The following is a 25,073-nucleotide window of genomic DNA, read 5'->3' on the forward strand; positions in this document are numbered from 1 at the left end:
GAAGGTGTGAGACAGTTTAATGATATGCACCAAGCACCATGACAGCATTCATCTGAAGCCTTCAAAAGACTGTTGTGGGGCTGCCAGTTCTTTGCACAAAAGCACCTTGGCTTGACACACACACATAGACACACACACATATAAGCACACGCACTTAACACAACAACTCTCACAGATGCAGATGTGGATATTGTTACTCATTTAGGTCCAGTTCTGAGTTCTCCGGTCTGCTTTGGCGCCTCAGACACTCCTTGACATGACGTTACAGTTGGGTGTATCACACAGATTGTTCAGGCGTGGACTTGGTCGGGGCCATTGCACACTTTCTTCAGGTGAGGGAGACACTGTCATCTTGAGGTGCAGAGCAGAATCAGATTATCTTGACCACCGGGAAGTACTTGTGAGCCGAGAAGTCAAACTCTGGCAGCACCTGGGGATGCAGAATTTTTTTCTGTTTTACTCCAACACAGCTTTCACAATATTGAACAGCTTTTACAGGAGATGCCACATTAAGATAAGCTGAACATAATATTTTGCGATCAAACACCACTGAATATTATTCACTTTTTAAATACCATTTCTTTTAGAATCTTTTTCTGTCATAGCAAATAAGAAGAAGAAGAAGAATTCCAGCAATGTGTGTCTATTGTGTTACCTTGGTCTCCTTTTTGTGCCCTCCTGCCAGGAGCTTCATAACTACAATGTTGGGTTTGGCCACCTTCAATATACGGTTCACCTGTTATCAAGTAACAATAACTGGTTACTGATAGTGAAGAACAAAGGAAAAGGTGCAGCAGAAAAAGCAGACAACTACGAGGCACCTCTAAGTTAATAATGTAGCCAGAAGCTAATTTTTACAGCAAAATTTTCATGCACAAAATATTCCATTCTTGGCCTTTATTCTGAAAAATCTGGAGACTAGCAGTTCTTTAGTAAATACCAAACTGTGGTGCTGTAAGAACATGAAATCATTTTACAATAATGTATTTTCTGACCTCAGGGTCTGGGCTGGGCACGTTTTCTAGAATAAGTTTGGCCTGCTGAAAGTGTTTGCTGGCTGCCAGGTAGAGGTCAGCAGAGCCTGGTGGAGGATTGTACTTCTTCAGATCAGACATCTCCTGTAGCCAACAAGAAGAGGAGCAAAATCAGAGAGGTCAGAAAAACAGAAAAGTGGATTGTGGCGAGGAGAGGACAAACGCAATGGGATAAAAAGAAGAGGGACGGAAAACATGGAGGACCTAGTGAACAAATGAAACCCACACAGACAAACAGTACCTTGAACTGGATGTAGTGCACAGGTGGAGGGGTGACCACACTGTTGAAGGGAGCAAAGCGATGCTCGTAGCGAACTTGCTCACTGTCCAGTTCAAACTGAGGCTTACGGACCTTCCCATCCATATCCAAAGCTACCATGGTCTGAAAAGAGAAACACAGGCAAGGAAAGGATGTACAAGCCTTTATATACCTCACTGGGCAAAAAGAGATGAAGAGGGGTCATACTTTTTTCCTACCTTGTACATTCCAGCACACATGTTCTGGTATGCTTGACTCATGGTAATCTCCTTGCTGAGAGGACGAACTGCAAAAGAAATCCAAACGTAACATCTCCTACATTAAGGTGCCACTTCTACAAAGAATGGTAGCATTTCTGAGCACACATGGGTTTGCATGCTGTGCTCATTCACAGAGAATCCACTTCAGGTAAGGACAATGCAACAAAACAAAATGGACCTTTCTTCTTCTTCTTGGTCTTTTTGCTGCTGCGTCCTTTCAGCTGCTCCTCCAGTATTCGCTCTTCTGCCATCTGAGAGGAGTCGGCTCTGCTTAGAGTGGACATCAGCCATGCATAGAGGAACTCTGACAGGTACCTACAGTCAAAAACAAACATACCAATTCGCAGATGAGCAAAAATGTACTTGTAAGCTGATTTTGCATGCCTTAACTGTGACTTTGTGCCCACCACCTGAGCAAGCTACGGTTACCAGCAACCAACAAACACATGTGCTCTTACCAGTAGATGTAATAGTATTCATGCATGCTGTAAAGCTCCAGTTCAAAGCCGCTGAGCAGATACTGGATCATGATCCTCAGGTTGTGGTAGAGGATCCAGGTGCCAAGACAGGCTAGATGCTGTCGCTGAGGCTCAAGTTTCATCAGCAAGCTATGCAGCGCTGCATCCACCTTCTCCGCCTGCACAGCACAGAAGAAATCTTCAATGGTGGTTTAAAAATGATTAAATCACAACTACCTTCAATATGGATGGAAGAAAACCCCACCACAGTGATAAGGTGCAATGGGTTAATTAATGTGTAACTTGTGGTACTTGTGGCACGAATTGCAAAAAACAAGTCTTGTGTTCAAAGACTGTTTAAAAAGGGGAGAAGAAGGAGATCAACAGCAGAAACAGCTGCGGTTCACCTCATCCTGCAGTGTAGCAAACTCTTCAAGAATGTGCCCCAGCTTGTCCCTCTGTCGCGCTCGATTGTGTCCATGGATTTGGATGAGGCTGCAGAATGGCTGTGGGAAGAATAGGTAAAACACAAAAACTCACAAATCTAAATAAAACACACAGTTTCACCACTTGCTGCTTTGTCTGGTGAGCATTTTACATTTCATTGCATACAGCGCCCTCTAACTCTCTAACCTTTCAATTTCAATTTAGCTACTGAAGAAATCCAATACTAAAGTAAAATCAGCCAAATAAGTGCAGCTGAGGTTTTAAACGTGTATCAGATGTACAGCCTTTAGACAGTATAGATAACATACCCTGGAACAGTGAGTAACAAAGGAATCAATGTAGTCCTTGGCCTGATGATTGTTGAATAGACAACACCTGAGGAGAGAAGCACACACAGACACACAATAAGACAGCTCAGCTCCAGTGGCAGGTTGGCTGCTGCTCCGGCACTTAGTATCTGGATAGTTTAGCTGCAGTTTACAGCAACTTCAAGGGGAAAAAAAGAAGCACAAGTCCAGCTGAAGTGCAGCTAATCCTGGTGGTCTGACTCGAGATGACCGGAGTGTCACAGAGCCTCATTATCACAGCACATCGTAGCACACTGGGGGCAGGTATGTCTCATGGCTTCTCAGTATGAACAGGGGCAATAAAATGATCACGCCTATAATTCTATCTGTGCTGTTGCACTGTTACTGGTGGTGGTGCTGTGTTCTGCGATGCTTTCACTGTTGTTGACATTTCCGCACTGTTGCACTATTAATCAATTTAAGAGAAAGATCTCACTTACTGATGATGTGCGCAGTGATCTTCTTGATGCAACATTAATGACTGTAGTTCCACTATTGAATAGCATCAGGTGAGATTCATTTACTTGTTAAGTTTGCTCTAATGTGAAAACCTGATCTTTTCAAAACATGTCCTTGCACTTCGTTCAGTAAAACCGTTCTGCACATTTCATTCACATCATATCATAGCACATTTGCAACTTTGTCTCTCTTTAACCTACAGCAGCATAATTTATCACATATACAGGACTATCTTGCAGTAAAACTGTGGTAGGAGTTGGTCTGACAATACATGCCATTACTTGCTCCTCTGATATATCTATTTCCAGAAAGCTTTTACTTGCAGTACATTTGTGTTGGTGCATTAACGAACAACTGTCATGTTCGGTTAAGAACCAGTCAGTCTGTGTCCGACAGTACAGGGGTGAAAGTGATAATGTGACTTTGACTCAGGCAACACAGGCTTAAACTGACAGACCAAAAGACCTACTGAGTCCACTGAAGATAAAAAGTCCCTCAAATCAACCACTGATTATAATATTCTGTTTAACCATTTAACAGATCGCAGACTTACTTGTAGGAGAGGACAGGTGGGCTGACGAAGTATCTTAGAGCATCTTTAATCATGTCCTGCATCAGGTGGGTGCCAAACACTTTCTTATTATCTATCAGGAACGTTGTCTGAATTTACAAAAAAAAAAAAGTAAATTTTTTTTAAACTGGTAGCATGCCTTACCTATTCTAGGTATAAGAAAAACCTATATTTCAAAAAGGTAAACAAGAACAACAATAGTAACTATTCAGATGCATGAATGCTTCTAAACCTACCTGGAGAAGAGATCTAGAGAGCACACAGGGAGACTGTTCACTGAATTCACAGAAGAAGTCCTGGTAAAACCACAACATTTAAGTCAACAAAACAAAGCCTTTACAATTGACATCTCTTGAGATTTTTTTGTAGATTTTTTTTTTTAAACTCAGAGGCAAATGCATACCCAAATAAATACAGATGAGAAATCCTAAGCTAATTTTGCATTAGGGCACTGGGCATGATCATAAAGAAGCAACTCATTGCAAGTTACTTATTCAGAATGTAACAGAAGATTGGGAAAGGTGTTCACCAGGATGCCATGTAGGTTGGTTGTGTTGATCACGTCACAAACAGTCTTGATGCGTTCTATAAGTTTGCTGAAGTAGGCCACCATGTCTTCCCTCTTGATGATTTTGGCGTAGCGAGGAAAGGTAGGTGGCAGCAGTCTCTGGTTGACAAGCGGCTCAAAGCCCATCATGATGGGGTGGTCTGCAGCAAACACAGGAAAAAAAACAAAAACAGAACAAGGTTAACATGGGTCACATTTTTAAATTATAGACTCATCTTCCATAAGAGGATGTCTTGGCCAAATTCATTAGAGTAGAGCAAAATAAAACATTAAGTTTTTAACCTTTTCAACTCAGTGTGTGGACATTTTTTGAGGTTGAGGAGGTGCATCTCATGTGCACTGTGTTGCAACTGTGTTGGATGCCAGGGCGACTGTTTAATTGGATGGTTGTAACACCAGAATGTTTATAATGTATGCACAATTTTATGTATGTATGTATGATACTTTCCCCTGTTTAGTGGTCTTGACTAGTTCATAAACCAAGTACAGAGACCTTTAGAGCTGCTAGATTGCAAACTCATGCCAAGCCAAACTATGCGTTTGACTTGATGGCCTATAAGTGTGTGTATGTGTGTGTGTTACCTCCTTTAGTGGTGTCATTTTGTGACTGGATGCCATGCTGAATACTGGAATGAATGGCTGATAACAGGTCAGCTGCCTGAGCCACAAGTTTCTGGGCCTCACCCACTGAGCTGGTCTGATAAAAATACAAACACAAACAACAGCACAAAGAGAAAAAGTCCCTATTTAGTGTTTGTAGGTAAAGTAAAGTTTTGGGAACAGTTTAAGTCCCCCGATTGGACATGAACAGGCTGTATATATACATATTGTAAACGGCTTAGAAATTGATTTTAGTCAAGACAAATACTGTATATTACAATTAAATGTTATTTTAGCTGAATAGAACTATGTTATTGTGACTGTGTGTGTTTTTGTGTGTATCACCTCTTTCTTGGTAAAGGCAATCAGTGCAGTCAGTAGAAGGCGTGTGAACTTGATTCTATTAAAAAGTGCCAGGCACTGCTGATGCTGCACAAAAAAACCATGGGGAAACATTGCACAGCTATTAATACATGTTTCCTAAATAGTCTTTGAATCTACACAAGGAACAAAAATTACAAACAGTTACTTTTATTTTGTTTTTGACCACCCAGTAAAGCCCATTTTTGGGACTGATTTGTTTCATTTTTTTTACTGTCATTACTATACAGAAACAGCTGGAAATTCCAGATAAGAGTCTTTGAAGGTCATGTGAGTCCCACACTCTGACAGATAGGAGATGATAAAAAAGATTTAGTGGGCATAGACTAAGTGGGAGGGTTCAAGGTTGAGTTTAATGTGAGGATACTAAGCATAATTAGACAGAGCAGTGAGACATCTGTTTTATTTGTAGTCCGAAATGCGTGTACAATGAATGTGCAACCAGATGGTCCAAATTCTACTTCAAGAGCATGCTTTTAACCAAAAAAAAACAAAACCTGCAGCTAAAACACAACACATGAGGATGAATGATTACGCTTACTTCCAGCTCAACCTCCGGGTTTCGCTGCTCACCCTGTCGACTGCGCGTACTCTGAGAAACCAGAAGTAAATCAAGAAACAATGCATGTCAGAATGGCCTTTGTAACTGCAGTATTTCATTAAAATGGCAATGACTGAGTCCTAAAATGGTCAAGAGCAAATACCTTAACTTTCCTCTGTAATTCATCCTCTACATCTTTCAGCATACCTGAAAGGATGAGCACAAATGAGAAGGAGATGAAAACACCTATCTTTGTTAAGCTGAACTAACTGTTTCAATCTGAAATAACTTCAGTTGTCTGCAGTACACATGGCACTGCAGACTTAATTAAGTATCACAACACTCGTACCTGTCACCCGCAAATCTGTCACATTATTGGCCATCTTGAAGCCATATGTCATAGCCTGGAAATCCTCCTACAAAAAATATGAGGTACAGCTTCAATCAGACATATCAATATGACACTGAGTTATCATATTACAATTATAACTCTATTCAAACAACACAAACATTCATCCACCCATCCAAATAAAGCTGCTGTAACAATGTAAATTTCCCCTGGAGTGGGGAGAAATAAAGAACTTTATCTTTATCTTTATCACCCATCCATCATCTATACACTGCTTAATCCTAATTAGGGTTGGGGGGGGGGGGGTTTGCACTGCAGAACAAAATGACGATGCAGGGTCAGCAATAAAAACACACACAATTAAAAACACTTGAGATAAAATACAATGAGTTACTCAGAACACCCTGACTGCATTCACACCTGGAAGCTGACTAGCATAAACACTGAGCAGCTCCTCTGTAGCTCCAGAAAACCACGATGATGTAGACCTGATGCAAGACCTGCTTTTTTACTTTCCCATCTAAGTTTTATCCTTCCATTTGAAAATGTCACCTTCTCTAACCCTTAGGTCACACTGAAATGTAAAAGGCCACAGTAGCATAGACACTGACAGATTGGAAAAACCCACTCACCTCTTCGAACACAGCAGCCTTGTTGACTTTCTCTCGGGCGATGTCACACACCTTCAGCATGCCCAGGGCAAAGGCTTTGAGGGCTGGCTCCTCAATCAGGTCAGGGTTATGGACATACAGGCAGGTGAACACAGTCTGGGCCAGAGAGTGACCCTCCAGCCATGTTATCTAGACATACACACATTTGATAACACATACAAACATGCAGACATGATAATTGGATTTCCTGCAGTGGTGATCCAAAATTTAACAGGTTTTGGTCTCTACAATAATGAAAACAGTTTGGTGTACAGTTCAAACTGGCTGACTGAAGTGTTGATACAATTTATAAAACTGTTAAACCAAATAAAACTCACCAAACAGCAGAAGCATGTGTCTATGATTCCAATGAGTTCAGGAAGACTAAGGTCTTTCACTTTGATGGCACCTTCCTGGAAATGACACAATGGAGTAATAAAATAACTTAGAACAAGAGGGGTTACCTGGACCTTTTATATTCAAACAAATTCAACTAGACAATGACATGAGACATATAAATTTACATTTAAGAGCTTTGGCTTTCTGCATTAATTCCTGACAATTTATTGATTCCATTGTAGAGCAATAAGAGATCAGTACCTTAATAGCTTGTTCAAAATTGAGCACTTTCCTGTTGACCTGGTTTCCAATCATTCCCGCGTCCATTTTAGGATCCATCATCTCTATAGCTGACATGGCTTCAAACAGGCCAAACCTGCACAACAAAAAGCATATTTTCTGTTTTGTATGTATGTTCGGCAGGTCTTAAATGCTTACAACATGAAAGCAATAATGATACGTATAGATTAAACCAACAGCTAATGGAAAACTTAGTATGGTTAATTTTGAGTGTGTTTAAAAAAAAAAATCAAGGGTTTTGTGTTTTATTGAAATTGCTTTGTTTTCTCAATGCCGAGGACTCTGAGACATAAAAAAAAAACTCTCCACGGATGTTTTAGAGGGCAAGCATGCAGGCTCAAGCAGTAAGTGGAAAATGTTATTTGTAATTTGAGTGAACTGACCCTTTCAAATGTGAGCCTGCAAAAAGCAATTTGTCATACTCACAGTTTGTCATGAAGCAACTCTCCAAGGTTCAACTCTGCATAAATAAAACACGAGAACAAGGAAAGAAAAAGAGAAAGACGTCAGTCTCTTTTCTAACTGAATACATATGACCCAGTTACCAGCAGTCACTATCACAGACTTTACCTTTGCAGGCTCCCTTGAATTCATGTGTAATATCAACCCAATTAGCATTGTTCTTCATTTTTTCTGGGATGCCCAGCCCCCAGCCAGTATCATCATCCTCAACTGATGACTTCATCACCATGGTGACTACTAAGGACAAACAAAGAGAACCGGGACACAGAGCTCAAATATTACAAAACATTAGTTTAACACAACATTTTGCCTTGGCTAGTAACATTAATAATGGCTCTGATTCAATTGGATATTACAGTCAGCCATATTAGGAAAGTATTATGAATAATAACACAACCTCAAAACCATTACATCTTTGGAAAATGTAGTCATTTATTATAATTGATATCTACACATGTGTTTAACAATTTAAAGTGACCACAGTAAGAGAAGTCTATAGTACAACACATTGTTACTCTGCGATATAATTGAAAACCCAGCCTTGCCAAAGTAAACTCTGAAATGAGTCAGCAAAGACCTGCTGACCTCACACCACTGCATATGTATTTTTCATAAAGAGAAAAAAATACACATTTATATTCAACCAGTGAATTGCTACACTCTTTCACTTTCTCTACCAGACTTTTCAAAAGACAGTTGGCAAACACCCTGCTGGCTGTGCAAACTTCAACATACAGTGTAAATGGCACAGTCAGGTTAAAAGTTAAACTGTTTCTCTCCTTGTATGTACACTGAGCAGTTGTTGATGTTGTAATATTCCAGTGTGGTCCAATGTAAAAATACTTTTAAGGGTCAGTCATAAATATAGCTCCTTGTATCAAAACATTAAATCCACAACCGTATTTTGTCATTTTAAAATATCTTAAGTTACTTTATATATCAAAAGATTTCTGTGCTTTCTCAGAAACATTTTACACATCTCTGTTAACACTAAAAATCAAATAGTATAAGTCTGAAAGGCAGTGTATTATGATCTAAGGCAGTAATAGAGGATTAATATCATGCTCTGTGAGCTGACTTGAGAAGTTTAAGATAAACTCTAAACTGGTGTAAATTCCACTGCTGAGTGCACTGCAAGGTCTCAGCCTTCAAAACCAAGGCTCGTTAGTACTGTTATGCCTGAGTGGACGTATAAAATGACTCCATTTCGGTATGACACGGTAATTTGTGAGGATGTACTGGCATAACAATGTTACAAAGGCAGCAATTGCAACCAGTGATCGATATCAATTCATCACATGCAGTCTGAGGAAGACACTGATGCATGTCATATTATTGCCTTTTTTGCTACTAGTAACACCAGTCCCATGTGTCCACCTACACTTATAATGTTTACAAAAACGCATAAAAACATCGAAGTAAGTTACAAGGCTGCAGTAAATTAAAAGACGCGAGATTATGTTAGCTAGCTATCACCAACGTCAAATTAGCTAGCTTCTAATACCGTGTGCTAACAAGCTAATGTACCCACAGTATGTTTTTGAGAGCAAAGTCAGAATATGGACATTTTAACAGACTATTCAATTTTATACGGCATACAAAACACATATGCTGTTATATGAAAGCCATCTTTTCTTTGTTAACCGGCACGTACCTTAAAATTTCCTATAAACCATGTAGCTAATAAAGATGCCTTCGAAAACTGTGAAGATTGGCACATAAATTCTACGTCATGAACCACTGTCGATCTGGGAAATGTAGTCCATATAAGATCTTAGCCCCAATTAGGAGCTTTAAGCTTAAAATCTGACCAGTGCAAGAATAAAACTGCTTTAATACAGTGTTTGGTTGAAAGCTGCAGGTTACACTTTACTCATTTAGAAGCTTTCCATCGTCAGCCATAATGTTTGTAAAACCACACAGATAGACGCCGCTACTCTCGCGTTGTCCACCGACAGACACTCTGACAGTTGGGTCTCATCCATAGACTGTGGTCTCATCACAACATCATCAGGGCGTTTCAGGCAACGTTCGGATACACAGCAGCTCCCCCGTTATCTCAGAATTGTTCCACCCTTGACGGGACGACAGTTCCTTTTCATCCAGGTTCGTCAAATCCTCCTTTTTGTATGTATTATAGGCGTCTGTTGCTTTAGCTAGCACCGCTTGTGCGCTCTTTATTTCGCGTTGTTGTTAGCGTATCCCTCAGTTAGCTAGCCCGCTGGCGCAGACAGGCGGCCGTTACTGAGTGACTAGTCCAGCAGGTGCAGCAGACATCAGCTTCAGCTAGGTTATCCAACTTAGCATCTTGTAAAAGATCCATTTCTTGCTGTTTACCTTGCTAACAATAGCCCACTGACAGTGACAACCCCCACGGGCTGGTGTAATAAGAGTAGCGACCATGCTTTATGGATTTTGGATTGTGGTCTGTTGAAGTAAGAAGCCCCACAGGCTTGTTTCGGCCATCTGTCCTGTGTAAGCCGACCTCCATAACATGTCAGGTTTATAACTGATTTGAAGAAAGCTCAAACGTACATAGCCTGACTTCTTGCTACATTTATGCCCCCACTCAGCCAATATGTTTCAAGGCGTGACCTCTGGCTGCAATAGCCAATCATCCATCCTTTCTTACTGGACAGATACAGGTAGATGACAGCATAATGTGAGTCTGCAAGCTTTGGAAAAGCCTGAGTGAGAACACAAGGTTAGACAGCTTAGCCATAAGCTTAGTTTTACCTAAAAGGACTCGCAGAATATTTATTTCGTTGTAATCACTTTTAACTGTCTGGTGTAGGGTTTTATTATAAGGTATTATTATTTGATAACACAGAAATCCCTTGTGAAGAAGAAAACGTTCTGATGACTGACAGTTTTCAAGCAATATTGCTCATGACTCATCTTATCTCAGCCCATAAATGCTCCTGTATTTACTGTCTGACCTCATCTAAAACACTTGGGAGACCTCTAAAAAGTGCTGTGCACTAAGCAGTTTAATAATTTTTTTTTTTTTTTTTTTTTTTTTTTTTTTTTTGCTGAATGAAGCTACCATAAGTTTTGGTTCGCCGTTTGAGGTAATGCAGCTGATTGCAAATAATTCCGCTTTTTTTCAAAGCTTGTGTTCAAATTACCTTGACTGCAAATCTTTTGTCTCTAGACATTTGAGATCTGCAGCATGTCTGACAGCCCTTTTGTTTTGTGTAAAATCAATCAAGAGGTACTGTGTATCTGATAGTAGTTCCGTCCCAGTACAGTCAATAGGATCTGCAGGTTGTTTCTGCACACTCTACTAGGCAGGTACACTCTGTCTAAACAGGCCACTTTGTTACAGGGCTATGAATTATTATCAGACCTATACATTCACAGCCATGTGCAGTTCAGCTTTATTGTCAGCTGGTTTTGTCATAGCTGCAGGGCTGACTACAGCCTGATATGACATCAGAGGCAGTCCAGTGGGATTTCCTTTGGCACACGGGCAAAGGTTGATTGCACTTGTTTCTAAAAATGTACAAATGTTTATGCTTCTCCATTTTTGTCAGTGGGATCTTTATTTTCTTTCCCTTGCAGACGACATGAAATGTTGATGTGGTAAAAATGAACAAACCCAAAATGGCCACAGAGAAGGGGTGAGTTGCTATGCTGTTTGAAGACAAATAAATGTAGTTTAAAATGCATGGACAAACACAGCGAGGTTGTGCATATGTTTCTGTGTGAAAGCTGTTCTGACACAGTCATCTGTTCACATGCAGTACTCCTTATCTTTCAGTAAGTACTTACTTTCAGGTTAGCCTTCATCCACTTACACACTGTATTTGTTGAGGCTCTATATCTATGTTTTCCTTTGTCCATTCTTTCATAATGTTTTCCCCTCATTCTTGACATTTTTTTCTTAATTTGTCTCTAGCACACACTTCTGTCTCTCTATCTGTAGCCCCTTTTCGCTCTTTCTTCCTCTCTCTCTCTTTATAAGGCCATAAGAGAAATTTTGCTCCACTGGGTATAATCAGAGTTTTGATTCTATCCCCAGTGTTTGCCGTTGCTGTACCAACTGACCTCTAACCTCATGTTTCCAGCTGAGTGCCACTGAGCTAAGATTATAAGAGGCGGATGGCTCAGTACTCCAGAAATAGTGAGGGACTGGAAGGCAGCCTTAATAATCAGCTTTATTAAAATAAAAGATTAAACATAAAGTCAGACTCAAGCCTCGATTGAACATTGATTGCCAAGTTGTAATTGTTCTTGGCTCGTCCATGTATTACTGATGAAGCTATTTTTGTTGGTTACCTTTCTTCTGGCTCAGAGATCCTATTTGACTTACTGTGTCCATATGAGGTCATTTGCCCAAATGAGGTGATGTTTTATATTTGCTCTCCAGTATCACCCGGTGCTTCCCATTTCTCCTACAGTTCTGGGCATAGAGGACCACCTGTTACATTCATTTTACACACACTAAATACATGTGTTTGCTTACATACAATAGGATTACCTTGTTGCAGACATTCTTCCTAATCTTCGTAAAGGTAAAAATGTATGTCCATTTCCAGTGTTCCCAGTAACTCCAGGGTACTGATGCTCCTGGGTCAACTAGAGAGGATGAATGGAGAGGCCATGGTGAGGGATGTCGAAATGGCGAGACAGGTCACTACAAAGATCCTTCATCTCATACAGACACAGGGTGAGAGCATATATACACACACATACACACAGGCACAAGATTTAACATGTCATCTGCTTTACACCAGCCGAAACAATTGAAAAGAACAATATTTCCTATTTCTGCATGCATTTGTTTAGAGACCAGATGGCTAGGAGTCTGTATCTGTGTCTCTAAACTAGTGTAATCTTGAGTTAAGTGTTACTGTCTACTATTCTGCAAAGCTTGCTTTTTAAATATCTTTTTATCCTTCCTTAACATTGTTCTACTTGTCAGTGTTTACTGTTGTACACAAAAAGACAATGTCAAATTCCTTGTTTGTGAAAACCTACTTGGCAATAAAACTCCTTCTGGTTCTGATTCTTTTGATGATGTCTGATGTCAGTGAGCAGTCCTTGTCTTAAATTATAATGCTGGCTGTGGCTCACACTTGTGTAGTCTTCATTCACTGTAGTATGTTATTATAAATAGTATTCTTAGCAATTTCCAAAACAATAAGTTGGGCCCAAGTGTAAAGAAATGAAGAAATTCTTATATATAATTTCAAAACACATTTAAAAAGAAAAAAGAAGACATAGCCCACTCCACCAGAACTGTCTTCTGTTTTACTCTGAATGTTTCTTTCTCTTCAAAATCTTGTGCCTGCATTACCCACAATGCAATGCAACAGATGCCAGTTCATTTGGAGATTTGTGTATGTTACACCTAATGAGTCTAATGTAAACTTGAGATAGTTTCCTCATGCATGTATGAGGTACGGGCTATCGAGGTCTAGTATGCTTCTTCCCAACTCCACACCTTTTTTCACATATTCAGTAATATTCCCCCACACCTGTAAACACACTTACTGTGCAAAACTGGTGTTTCTCCTTTTAAAATGTCTTCATGTACAGCATCAGCTTGTCAGGTTAAGTTGATGAATTCATTAAAGACTTGTTTAGCGCTTTTGCTGTGTAAATAGAGATGGGCTTGTGCACCGGTAGTCAAAGTGCGGATAGATTGATAGTGTCCCCCCAATCTCTGATTACTCTTTGAAAGGAGAGCAGAGAAGAAGATCTCACAGCAGAAGTGGAAGGCATTGTGCCACATTACAGTGTCAAACACACTGAAACATGAGTGTGTCTCTGTTAGCAGGGAACCTCTCAGCTCGGATGAATGGAAATCTCTGATGCAAGCATCATTGTTCTCGTACTCTAATAATTAGTTAATTAATAGATTCATCAGACCAACCAAATTATGGTTTATGTCAGTTGTCAAGCAAAAGTGATGAGAAATCTTACATTACTTCTCAGATGGGAAGATTCGCTGTTTTTCCTAGTTCTAGATGAATATAACTATCATGTTTTTGTATTTTAGACTGTTGGTCACACAAACCAAGCAATCTGAAGACAATTGTCAGGTTTATGTAGTATTACTTTGGTACCCTTTATAGACTAAACTATTAATCAGTTAAGTGAAAATAGTCATCAAATATTAACACATTAATTGAAAATGAAAGCTTATACTTGCAGAGAGGTGATATATGCAGCCATTACTTAATTAAGATCCAGTCATGGTGTTTTTGTTTGTAGCTCTTGTATTATTGTTGCTGTGGAGCTAGTTGTTTTCAGTTAGTGGCATTTTCAGTGTGAATTTTTTAAGTGATGACAGCTTGTCATCCATCAATCCTTAGTGGAGTTTTTGTGTGAAGGTGTCCTTTGAAGGTAAAAATTCTGCTGAATCATTATTTTGCACCTGCTAGCATGATTTGAACTTTCTTTGAACTTCTTCCCTCTCACTTTTCTTGAATTTCATATTTCCTCCTCCTATAATTTGTGGCTTCCTCCCTTTTCAAAATAAAGTCGTAGTTAATCCATCATGACTGAAGGGCATAGTGGAAAGGCTTCTGTCTGTGACCCTATCAATCATGATACATCAGCTGTTCCTCTCTCATCTGTTGCTTGGCTTTCTGTCACGGCCTGCTGCAGTCTCAACTTAAAATGTGTGTGAGTGTGACGTTGGTTTGAGGGAAGTAGGAGGGGGTCTTTGAACCTGTTCACAGTAACTATATACCTCAGTACAGACTTTGCTGTACTCTTGTCTCAAGTTCAGAGTCTTAGGGGCTTAAGAGGCAGTCAAGAGATACCACGAGGATGTATACGGAAAAGTCAGGAGTTGCAAGAGGGCCAGCCATGAGCTCATATATCTGCTGAAATGATATTTAAAGATAACACCAAAAAAGAAATGAGTCCCCACAACCATACCAGTTTTGGTTTGGTTCAGAGAACAAAATTAATCTGAACGCGCAGTTTTCTTTCCGTCTCACAAATTTAGATTTTATTTGAGAGTGAAGTAGCTTACCCCACCCCCTACATCCCACCACCTCAAGAAATATCTTACACACTTGTCAGTTTTCTGTAAGAGGAGTCTGTGGTTAAGTTTCAGGTAGCGTGCTCAGGGAGGTGCTGATTACTAGGTTCATAAAGTCCCGCCTCTAAGCGCAGCATGTGGGCATATCTTTAAAAAGCAGGTGGTTTGAATGAAGTTTAAATGAACTTTAAGATTAAGCCGAGTTTACTTCTAACCTCAGAGAAATAGGGATAAGTGACGTTTTAAAAGTGTTTTACCTTTTTGCGTCATATACTGTAAAGTATCAGACTTGTCAGCTTTTTGATTCACAGAAGACTTAAAGTTTTAGGACTCAAGTGGAAGTAATTCTGGGATGTTGGAAAATTGGAAATCTTTTCTTTCCAAACTTCAGTGAACTTTGAGACATTTGTTATGAAATGGAGTACCTCTACACCAGGAAATACTGTCAATCTGTGGATTACTCGGACCCACCAGGTAGGGTTCAGAATGACCAAATTTATGTTAATGTAATTCACCAAGTTAAGGTGAGCTATATCTCACTTGCATAATAGTGTTGTCTATGATAGCAATTCAGTGTAAACTTATGTTTTAGATATTTATCATATTATAATTATTTCAGGTAAAGCGAGGGGAAGAAGTTGGAGCAACTGTTCGAACTTCGTTAGCCTCTTTACGAACAAATAACTACAATAACTGGAAAAGAGAAATGATGACTTTGGAGTGAATTTAAAGAGCATCTAGACATTGTGCCATCTTCAAGTTTAGCTTAATCTTATGTGAACACACACTGTTACAAGCAAAATAAAGTCATTACAAAATGCACCAGATCGATGGGAAAATATAAGCAAATTGAAAACTGAAATTACTCTTATTATGATGATTTTCTTTTCATGATCCTGATTCTATTATGATTTTCTAACTTTTTTTTCCCCTGACTTTTGTCCTGACCCTGCATTGTTTTGTTTTTGAGGATTGGTGTTGAAATGCCATTTTGTTTTGAGGAGCTTTAAAAAGTTTGGTATGACAGCAATGCTTTAAAAGGCCGCTGCTCTCAAAGGCACTGAAGTGTGTGTGTTTGTGCATGTGTGTGCGCGAGTGCACGTGAACACACATTGCTTGTATTCCGGTCTGTAATTTTAACTTTCACATGCTTTTGGGCGAAAGATCATAAATCATGAAAGCTGCGCACATGACACATTTTATCCCCACACACACCTGCTGTCTTGATGTGTTTCCAGTCAGTGACAGCATGCAGTGTCAGACACACAAACTCCTCACGTGTAAGATCATCAACAAGTAATATAAAGTCATCGCTTCTGTCATAAAATAAATCTAACAGCAGGGTTGATATTACAGTAAACTTTTATTTTTATTTCTTATTTTAATGTCTTATATTTGTTATGAAAATAATGTTTACTGTATTTGTAAGCCTCTATAATCTTTACTGTCAGCTTCCAAAAGCAATTTTTAAAAGAAAAAACAATGAATGGTATGTACTGAAGTCTATGTATGTGTTCTGTGCTCTTTGTCCTTTATTTGTGTTTGGAGTGTTTGTATTGAGGACAGGACCCATGCAGTGTCTCTTCAAAGTCAGGAATCTGTCAGCTCCTAAATTACAGGGCAAACACAAAGTGTAAGAGGTGTGGAGATGGACAAAGAAAGAAAAGAGAGGGAGAGTAGAGGTTGTAACTGGACCTCTTAGCCTTTTTCACCTCTTGTTGAGAGTTTCTAAGAGGAGAATTATTAAGATTATGTTATGTATGAATAAATATAATGCAGAGTGTGCTAAAGATACATTATGTGCGTATTGTGAATTGCAGCAGACTCTAACCACAACTAACCCAGCACAGTGGATTTCCACACATTTCAAGATAATACAAGTGTCACTGACTTTCCACATGGACAGAGCAACCATGTTGTACTTAACAACTTGTTTGGCTGTTTATTCTCACGTTTACTTTGTACTTTGTTGTGTGTTACAGAGAAGAGTGGAAAAGAGGTCATGTCCAAAAGCTCCAGTGGCATGGAAGTCATCCTGGCTTCATTGGAGGTCAGCTCACTCATCAGCACACTTAACTTACTAAATCATAATTCTGTAAACAAACACTTACAAAGCTTGCCTTTTTAACTATGTGTGACAAAGGCATAAAGTGGTTTCTAATAAATGTTGCTATTTTCTTAGTCATCCGAAATCAATCAAACCCCTAAATGAAGTTGCTGAAGATAAGGCAAACATGTCCTTTAACTATGGAATAGTGTTAGAGTTTTGTCTGTAATTGTATAAATGTTGCTTTAGATATGCATTATGATTTACATTATGGTCCAGCACTAACTGCACAATACCATGAAACCATGACTTCCTGAAAAGAAAGCCACATCTTTTAGAGATTCTTCTCATTGATAATGTAGACATCCATGATTGGAACTTTGCCTAATGTAATAGTCTCACACATTGCTCAGTCAAGTAGTTCCTCTTTTGTTTTCGTCGCAACGGGTTTAATTTTCTGGATGCGGTCATTCGTTTGGGTTTGAAAGTTGCAGGTCTCCATTAAACACAGCAGCTCTGCACCTGATGTCACATTGATCACTGTGTGTATTGGGGATTAGACTCCACACCTGAGATGGATTACATCAAGTAGATTAGCAAGAAGTAATTGCACACATTTCTTGTATTTACTGTGTTGAATATGGTTTTAACAAGTGTCTTGTCGGTGACTTTGACAGAATACCAGGGATGTCCAGACCACACTGAATATTCTATACATTCTGAGTGAGCTGCTAACTGTGGGTGAGTTTCTCTTTTTCCCAAAGTTGAAAAGCCATCTATGTCATGATTTTGAGAGCTGAGAATGCAAATCATCCCTTTTAAATGATTTTTAAAAGTGGTACACTTCTTATAAAGACAGACATTTCATTTTGTCACTCTAATGAGTGGTTAAGTGATAGTAAATTTAGCGAAGATTAACAACACCAGTGTTTTTTGCAAAGTGGTTCTAATCCTATCCTGAATTACATTTCGTCACAGTTAATGCTGTTTCCTTGATTGTTTTGTGTCTTAGGAAGAGGTCGCAGGGTGGGAGTATTTGTGTCAAAGGGAGGAACGGGAATATTATTCCAGATTCTGATCGCTGCCAGTAAAGATTTGCCTCCCAGTGAGGAACTCATGCTGCAGCTTCACTCCCTGCTGGCCAAGGTTGGCCCCAAAGGTATGCTTGATGCCACTAACACAAGCACAGACTGATACACATATTTTATGAGCAACTCATGCCTGTTTCTTAGACATTAAAAAGATTTAGTTTTTTCTCATAAACAACTGAAAAAAATGTTTATAGTCAGTGTTTCACTAAAAGCATAGTATGTTGAGGTCCAACAAACATGCTGATTGCATTTCTTTTCTCAAAACACATTTGCAGCATGTAATTTTAAGAATATTTTACATTGTGCATCATATTTCTTTACTGACTTTGCTGGTATATAGCTACATGTCTTGGTATTTTACAACCACTTGTATGTCAGTGGAATAGTTAGAAAGTAGTAGCGGGATGTGAATGCCGCTACACATGGTGACACACATACATGTGTGTACTTGGCTACCTTCCAAATCCCATATTTTTTCTTGTCAGTATGTACTGCAGCTGTCCTCACAAAGTACACACTATTGCATGTAGTGTGCACACAGTTGGGATATACTACTTTGTCATGATACTGCACCTTAAACTTTGACTGTGTCGTTCATATATCTGTCACACTCTGTGAGCGAAATGAGCTGTCATCTGTCTGTGTGGCTGAGGCTTGTTTATATTCACATGAGACACAGTGATGTAACTGTGCAGAGGATTGTGGGTCAGAATGGCCAAAAAAACTGGGGAAAGCTGAGGAAAATTACAACATGCTGGTTTGTATACTGCAGAATGCAACATAGCATATCAAAGGTAGTTTGTCCTAATGCATTTGACATATTATGTCTTGGACCATGCTAAATCTTTCTCTGTACCATGAGTATTGTAATGACCTCTTGTGTGGTCAGAGGTGGTATATGAAGGAGACAAAACGCTGAAGTCCAATGTTTTTACTTTTTGCGTACTGACATTGCAGCTTCTGTGTGTTCAGACAGAAAGTTCGGTGTGAAGGCACGTCTGAGTGGAGCTCTGAATGTCACCATCAACTTAATGAAACAGAACCTACAGAATACCAAACTGCTTCTGCCTTGCCTGCAGGTTCTCAGAGTTTATTCTACCAACTGTAAGTAACTTACAGCTGTCAAATACACTTGTCACAACTTAACATGTCTATCTTGAAGGTCAGTCAAATCAAGAAATACTACAGAATCTCTGACAGCACACTGATTAAAATCCTGTAAATTTTTTGGCTCTGTTAACTATTCAGATGTACTTGATGCCTATTTTTAATTTTGCCTGATAATTTGTCTCTTTTGTGTCTGTTTATATAAAGCGGTCAATGCTATTTCTTTGGGGAAGAATGGCGTGGTTGAACTTATGTTCAAAATTGTCGGTCCTTACTGCAAGAAGAACACCAGCCTGCTCAAGTGAGTGTCTGTTCCTGTTAATTGGTCAGCATGAGATCTGTGTTGCCACAAACCAGTGACATGCACAGGCCATATCTCCTTGGCTTCTTTCCAACAGAATTTTTTAACATCTGTCATTGATGTTTGTGCAACAGACCATGTAAGACATTTGCCTCGTTTCTAAATCAACAGGGTAGCTCTGGACGCACTGGGAGCACTGCTCAAATCCAGTGAGTAATTTGCTTTCTCACATGGACTTTTGACTCTTCAGTAGTTTAGTGATCTTTAATTAGTGTTTGTGTCCATGTAGTTCATTAATCCGAGTCATTCATTCATTAGTCCTTTATCCATGATTGATTCTCTGTTCTGCTCTGAAGCCAATGCTGTAATTGATTGTTCAACATGGATTTCAAGTTAGTTAACCCCCAACTTTCCCTTGTGTACTGTATACTGCTCTCATTTTCACTCATCATGCTTCTCTCTTGCAAAGTGATGTGTATCAGTGCTTTCTCTGCTGTTTCTTCAACTTCCCTGTGCAGAAACTAATGCCCGCCGTGCAGTAGATGGGGGCCATGTGCCCGTCTTGCTTTCTCTGTACCTGGATTGGCATCGCAATGACACGCGGCATCGCCACATGCTGATTCGCAAAGGGCTGCTGGTCTGCCTCAGGAACGTTACCAACATCAAACTGGGAAGGAAGGCATTCATAGAGGCTGATGGCATGAGGATCCTCTACAACTCTTCGACTGTGAGTGAGAAAATAACATCTGAATGGCAAGTAATTACTGCACACACACTGGGACTCAGCTACTTTCTACTCTCTGCGTGGTTTGTTTCCAGGAGTGTCTCCCTGTGCGAACTCTGGATCCTCTGGTCAACACTTCAAGTCTCATCATGAGAAAGTGTTTTCCTAAGAACCGTCTGCCTCTGCCCACCATCAAATCAGCCTTCCACTATCAGCTGCCACATGTACCTGCTGTAGGGCCTGTGGCACAGCTGTACAGCCAGCCTCCTGGGGGTGAGAACGCTGGACACACTCAGAAACGCACACACACACACATCACTAGAGTGTGCTCCACCTTATCACTCTTTGCACACACCTTTCGTTGATGATTATGCACTGTAGACACAAGCACTATTTCACTGTGGCCATTGCTGCTAGATTCAGTCCCTAATACCATACAGGCACACAAATAATGTCTAAATCGCCGGACCGACTGAATTGTTAATGGCAACACTCTTGACACTGCTGCACACAATGTACCTTACAGGAAGAACAAGTCATCAGCTCAGCAACAAGCCCTTAAACAAGGGTAAGATGTACGCAATCTTCACATTACGTAGATTCACTCAATGTTCCTTTCTCATTCACTTCACATCGCACTCTTAACTTCACTAACACATGACATGTGTTAGTAGTAACGATTCTTAGCGCACATCGCATAGTGCTTGCTTGCCCACTAGAAAATCTCTGTGCCTGCATTACACTCATCTAATTTGCTTTCTACATTATGTCCACAGGCTGTCTGGTAAAACATTTAGTTTCCTCTTCCGTCAATCTACTCTAAAACTAAAAATATCCTATCACAGTTCTATTTCATGTAGCATATGTGTATTTGAATTTAGAAATTGGACATCCACACATGAGTAATTTTCTTCCCTTTGTGTTTTGAACAATGTAAAATCAAACAACTGGCAGCCCAGTGACTGCCCTAGTCTTGGTACTAAGTGCTGATTTGTTTAAGTTCCCAAAAACATGTCAGTGATGTCAGTACTACCAAAAATGGACAGAAGTGTAAAACCTATAAGCTACTGCTATTACATGGACTTTTTAGTAAGATCCCCTGCTCATTTTGAGTTTTTATTTGAAGAAATATCTTCAGTATTTTCTCTGGATTACTCATCTCTTCATCGTGACTGCTTACATCTTTTTGTAAACATTTTCTCTCTTCCAATCAAAGCAATTAGACTCAGTCATCAAGATCACCAGGCTTCTAGTAGTGTGTTTCTGGAAAATAGTAAAGACCCATCTTGGGTTAAGAAAAATTAAAGTATTGGGTAAATAACTTGTGTGTATGTATGTGTCATACCCAGTGGATGATGTGGTCGATGAAAGTGATGATAATGAGGAGGCCGAGGCAGACAGTGATACTGAGAATGAAGAGGATGAGAAGGATCACCACTCCGCGGTAATACTCAGCACTCTCATGTATACACTGCATTTCACATGGTAACATTAAGTGTTCCACTTGCTGTTTAAAGTGCTGAGTATTTTTTCTCTGCATGATGATGGTGTTCATGATTAAAATTCAGGTATGTATACTATAATTGGTGGTCTTGTGAATTGAGTATTACTGCAAGTCCATGAGTCATACTGTATAGTTATTGATACTTGCACTTCTTTAAATTTTCAGCAGAGGGCAGTCATAACCCGCCAACTAGCAAGTTCCAAATGCTCTTTAGTCAGTATAACAAACATGTCAGCCATATCTGACCCACCCATCACGACAAAATGAAATATAGATGTTGATTTCAGGTCATTCTTTAAAATAAGTGGATTTTGGTGACTTTTGTTATGTTATTTTTATCACTGTTTCTTTTGTTAATTATTTCCTCCATCTTATAATGAAAAGAGAGAAGCAGGCTTGACAGCCCAAAAACAAATGCATAACAGAGAGTCTGACATTTTTCTTCCTTTGTGTCCTGTCGATCAGAATGATGACATTGAAACAGACTTAAACAAGCTACATCCCAAAAAGAGCCCTGGCCGTCCATTCGAAGAGTTAAGGGTTTATGAGAGATTCTTCCTGGAGCTATCTGAAGATTTTCAGGTCAGTGTTTTCTGCAGGACTCACTTCACTATACTGAAGACAGCTCTTTATGACTCTGTATGTTTGGGGTCACTGTTATGCTTGAGAAGGAATTTCACTCCCTGATGGCACTGCATAATAAATACGACTAACTTTCGTGGCTAAACTGCAAAGTATTCTACTTTTAAACTATGTGTGTCTGTGTGTTGTGAGAATTAATACAAGACATACTTCAACTGCATTTTTTCCAACATAGACACTAAGAACTAAGTGTTTATGCCAACATTTATATTGTTGCTACAGGGGTTTAACTTTGATTGCTCAAAGAATGCCTCCACTACATCTTCATCAGCATCCTTCTCCTCATCATCAGCCTCAACTCGATCCACTCGGCCAATCATAGTGCCCACAGCTCAAGCCCTGTCTCCAAAACACATCCCCATACCAAACTCTCAGGAGGATTGCAAATCTACCAAAGGACAACACACTCAGCCAACTCCGCCTGCTCCCACACCAAACCCTCCTGCTCCTCTAACACCTCTAGAACTGGACACGATCCACGTCACCAAGGACCAAGACAAAAAAGAGGAGGCCAACATTCCTACTCCAGATGGGCATACGACCTTCACCAGGCCTCCTTCTCAAGGGCAGAGGATTGAACAGGAACTAGCACATGCGTTAGAGTGTGCCTCTCTAGAAGAGGATAGAGCTCTGAACGCAGAAGAAGGATTAAAAGGAGTCAAACAGGAGGGCTCCCCAGTCAACGCTACGAGGCACATACAGTCCCCTCTGCTCTTGGGAGGCATCACTACACGCCGTGTGGGAGGTGGAGGCAGTAACTGGGGTTCAGATTGTGGCTCAGAAGGTGCTGAGGATGAGGTAGGGGAAGGAGCAGTCCTGGAGGTGCCAGACACGGCCCTCCTCCTGCCACTGCATGACCCTGACTTGTACGTGGAGATGGTGAAGGGGACACACTCTGTTCCACAGTACGCTGAGGTGGCTTACCCAGACTACTTTGGCCATGTTGCTCCGACATTTAGGGAACCCCTTCTGGAGAGAGTTTACGGTGTACAGAGGTGAGATATTCAGCACAAAATCTAAGGTATACAGTAGAAACAAAACAATGAAAAGCAAGAGAAGAAAACTGAAGAACAAAACTAAGTGCAGTATACCATAGTGTTTTGAAGGAGAAACTGTGGCGGAATATGTTCAAGTATTCAGAGTATTCTGAAGCTTTTATAAATTTTTGACTAAAACTGATTCCAGCCTGACTTGTGGGCATACAGACAGACCTTAAGTTTCACTGATATTGTTTTAGTAATGCTTTTTCCAAGGCCAAGTCACAAGTGAGTGACAGTCTCAAAAGCATGGATTCAGACTTAGCAGGCTTTATACGTAATAGAACTAACCAACTAGTCTTGTTATTCTGAGCGGTGGAACTTTGTGTATCATTATTTTTTAGAATTGGTTTACAGTTTTTAACATGTATGGCTGAATTACTCCAATAATTCAGTCTTCCTTTGTATAGTATACAGTAGTTTTACATTGTTTGAGCAGAGTTCCAGCTCCAGCTTCAGCAAGCCATGAGGAGTAAATAACAGGAGAGGCTGGGACTTCTTAGATTCATGCATTTCTTGAGGAAGCAACAGTGTAGAATCATTTTGAGGCTGAAAGGCTTATTTCATGTTAAAAAAAAAAACAAAAAACAGCAACTTATAAATATGTAGCTTTGATGCACAGAGATGAGTTGTTCGGGGTTAAATCAGCAACTACAGTAAGACTTTAAATCATGTGGACACATTTTGAGTGTTGAATGGCGTTCCAAATTGACTTTTCAATCCGTGAGCCTTTGTCACAGAATACAACAGTTTATGTTTATAACTTTGTTGTGCAATGAAGGTTGAAAAAATGTATGGATCCTTATTAATTCACTAATTAATTAATGGAACATATATTCATCAATTCATTATGTTAACCAATAAGTACTTTCTGGTTGTAATGCTGCAGGTCCAAGATATTCCAGGACATTGAGAGGTTGATCCATCCTAACGATATCTTGGATAAAGTAGTTTATGACCTGGACATTCCCAGGTGAGTTCTTCATATTTAGTCTGCTAACTTAAAACATGACATTGCTCAGGATAAGCAGAGCTACAATTATGGCTTCTTGTCATCAGTGCAACAGCATTTGTATTAAAGTGTTATCCCACTGACAGAAGCTACAGTGTGTCCTTTGTCCTTTTCCTGATGATGCGGAGAAGTTTGACATTCACAAAGCAGATTACTTCAATTTATCATCAATGTATTGAGAAGGGTAATGACTTTTCAAGAGTATCATTTGTCTCTCCTTAATATTGTGTTTGTTATGTTTCAGTTGTCCTGTGATTGAAGATAATGGTGAATCACTGAAGTTCAACTCTCAGTTTGAGTCTGGTAACCTCAGGAAGGCAGTTCAAGTTAGAAAGTAAGTCTTTATTGTTACATCTGGTATAGCGGCCAGAGGAATACATCCACATTTAGATGTGCAGTTTTAATGAAATCATCTTTTATCTTATTAATAACATTCAAAGCTGTGGTCAACTTTGAATATATTTCACCTAATTTTCACAGCAATTTGACAAAATTTGAATTTGAAAGCAAAGATGTGTCACATTTTATATTGTTTATGGTTGAGGATGTTTGGGTCAGCAGTTTATTTTCTGGTATTTTTTTT

At 39.6% G+C, this 25,073-nt stretch overlaps 2 protein-coding genes across 5 annotated transcripts; one reads left to right on the top strand and one right to left on the bottom strand.

Moving 5' to 3' along the window:
• Positions 1 to 10,050, bottom strand: naa35 (N-alpha-acetyltransferase 35, NatC auxiliary subunit). Of its 2 annotated transcripts, none has more exons than XM_055011697.1 (23): positions 9,899 to 10,050; positions 8,134 to 8,262; positions 7,990 to 8,023; positions 7,525 to 7,639; positions 7,263 to 7,337; positions 6,907 to 7,074; positions 6,275 to 6,341; positions 6,089 to 6,132; positions 5,926 to 5,976; positions 5,349 to 5,432; positions 4,986 to 5,100; positions 4,365 to 4,543; positions 4,072 to 4,131; positions 3,818 to 3,924; positions 2,767 to 2,833; positions 2,419 to 2,517; positions 2,012 to 2,190; positions 1,732 to 1,868; positions 1,512 to 1,579; positions 1,276 to 1,416; positions 996 to 1,118; positions 656 to 736; positions 1 to 430 (listed from the first exon to the last, which is right to left on the bottom strand). In XM_055011697.1, the coding sequence occupies exons 1-23, from the start codon at positions 9,900 to 9,902 to the stop codon at positions 371 to 373; spliced, it is 2,187 nt and encodes a 728-aa protein (XP_054867672.1). In that variant the 5' UTR covers positions 9,903 to 10,050; the 3' UTR covers positions 1 to 370. The 2 variants fall into 2 exon arrangements, with proteins under 2 accessions (XP_054867672.1, XP_023137903.1); XM_023282135.3 differs by lacking the exon at positions 9,899 to 10,050 and adding an exon at positions 9,680 to 9,834.
• agtpbp1 (ATP/GTP binding carboxypeptidase 1) lies at positions 9,995 to 24,855 on the top strand. 3 transcript variants are annotated; one of them, XM_055011693.1, is made up of 17 exons: positions 9,995 to 10,131; positions 11,590 to 11,648; positions 12,567 to 12,697; positions 17,008 to 17,075; positions 17,750 to 17,813; positions 18,085 to 18,231; positions 19,136 to 19,267; positions 19,478 to 19,571; positions 19,743 to 19,780; positions 20,090 to 20,298; positions 20,391 to 20,568; positions 20,822 to 20,863; positions 21,645 to 21,739; positions 22,265 to 22,381; positions 22,664 to 23,436; positions 24,368 to 24,451; positions 24,735 to 24,855. In XM_055011693.1, the coding sequence occupies exons 2-17, from the start codon at positions 11,617 to 11,619 to the stop codon at positions 24,826 to 24,828; spliced, it is 2,298 nt and encodes a 765-aa protein (XP_054867668.1). In that variant the 5' UTR covers positions 9,995 to 10,131; positions 11,590 to 11,616; the 3' UTR covers positions 24,829 to 24,855. The 3 variants fall into 3 exon arrangements, with proteins under 3 accessions (XP_054867668.1, XP_054867669.1, XP_054867671.1); XM_055011694.1 differs by lacking the exon at positions 20,822 to 20,863; XM_055011696.1 differs by lacking the exons at positions 9,995 to 10,131; positions 11,590 to 11,648; positions 12,567 to 12,697 and adding an exon at positions 15,181 to 15,499.
• Positions 24,856 to 25,073: the final 218 nt, after the last annotated feature.

This window comes from Amphiprion ocellaris, chromosome 6 (assembly GCF_022539595.1).
Source record: "Amphiprion ocellaris isolate individual 3 ecotype Okinawa chromosome 6, ASM2253959v1, whole genome shotgun sequence".
NCBI lineage: Eukaryota > Metazoa > Chordata > Actinopteri > Pomacentridae > Amphiprion > Amphiprion ocellaris.

Bases quoted from the DNA above. Each gene is read 5' to 3' on its own strand.
- agtpbp1 (XM_055011693.1), top strand. From the start codon at position 11,617: ATGAACAAACCCAAAATGGCCACAGAGAAGGG. The intron at 19,268-19,477 runs GTAAGTAACTTA...GTTTATATAAAG, and splicing joins CAGAGTTTATTCTACCAACT to CGGTCAATGCTATTTCTTTG. The intron at 20,299-20,390 runs GTGAGTGAGAAA...GTTTGTTTCCAG, and splicing joins TCCTCTACAACTCTTCGACT to GAGTGTCTCCCTGTGCGAAC.
- naa35 (XM_055011697.1), bottom strand. The intron at 6,133-6,274 runs GTACGAGTGTTG...TCATCCTTTCAG, and splicing joins GACAGATTTGCGGGTGACAG to GTATGCTGAAAGATGTAGAG. The intron at 737-995 runs GTCAGAAAATAC...ACTTGATAACAG, and splicing joins TGCCCAGCCCAGACCCTGAG to GTGAACCGTATATTGAAGGT.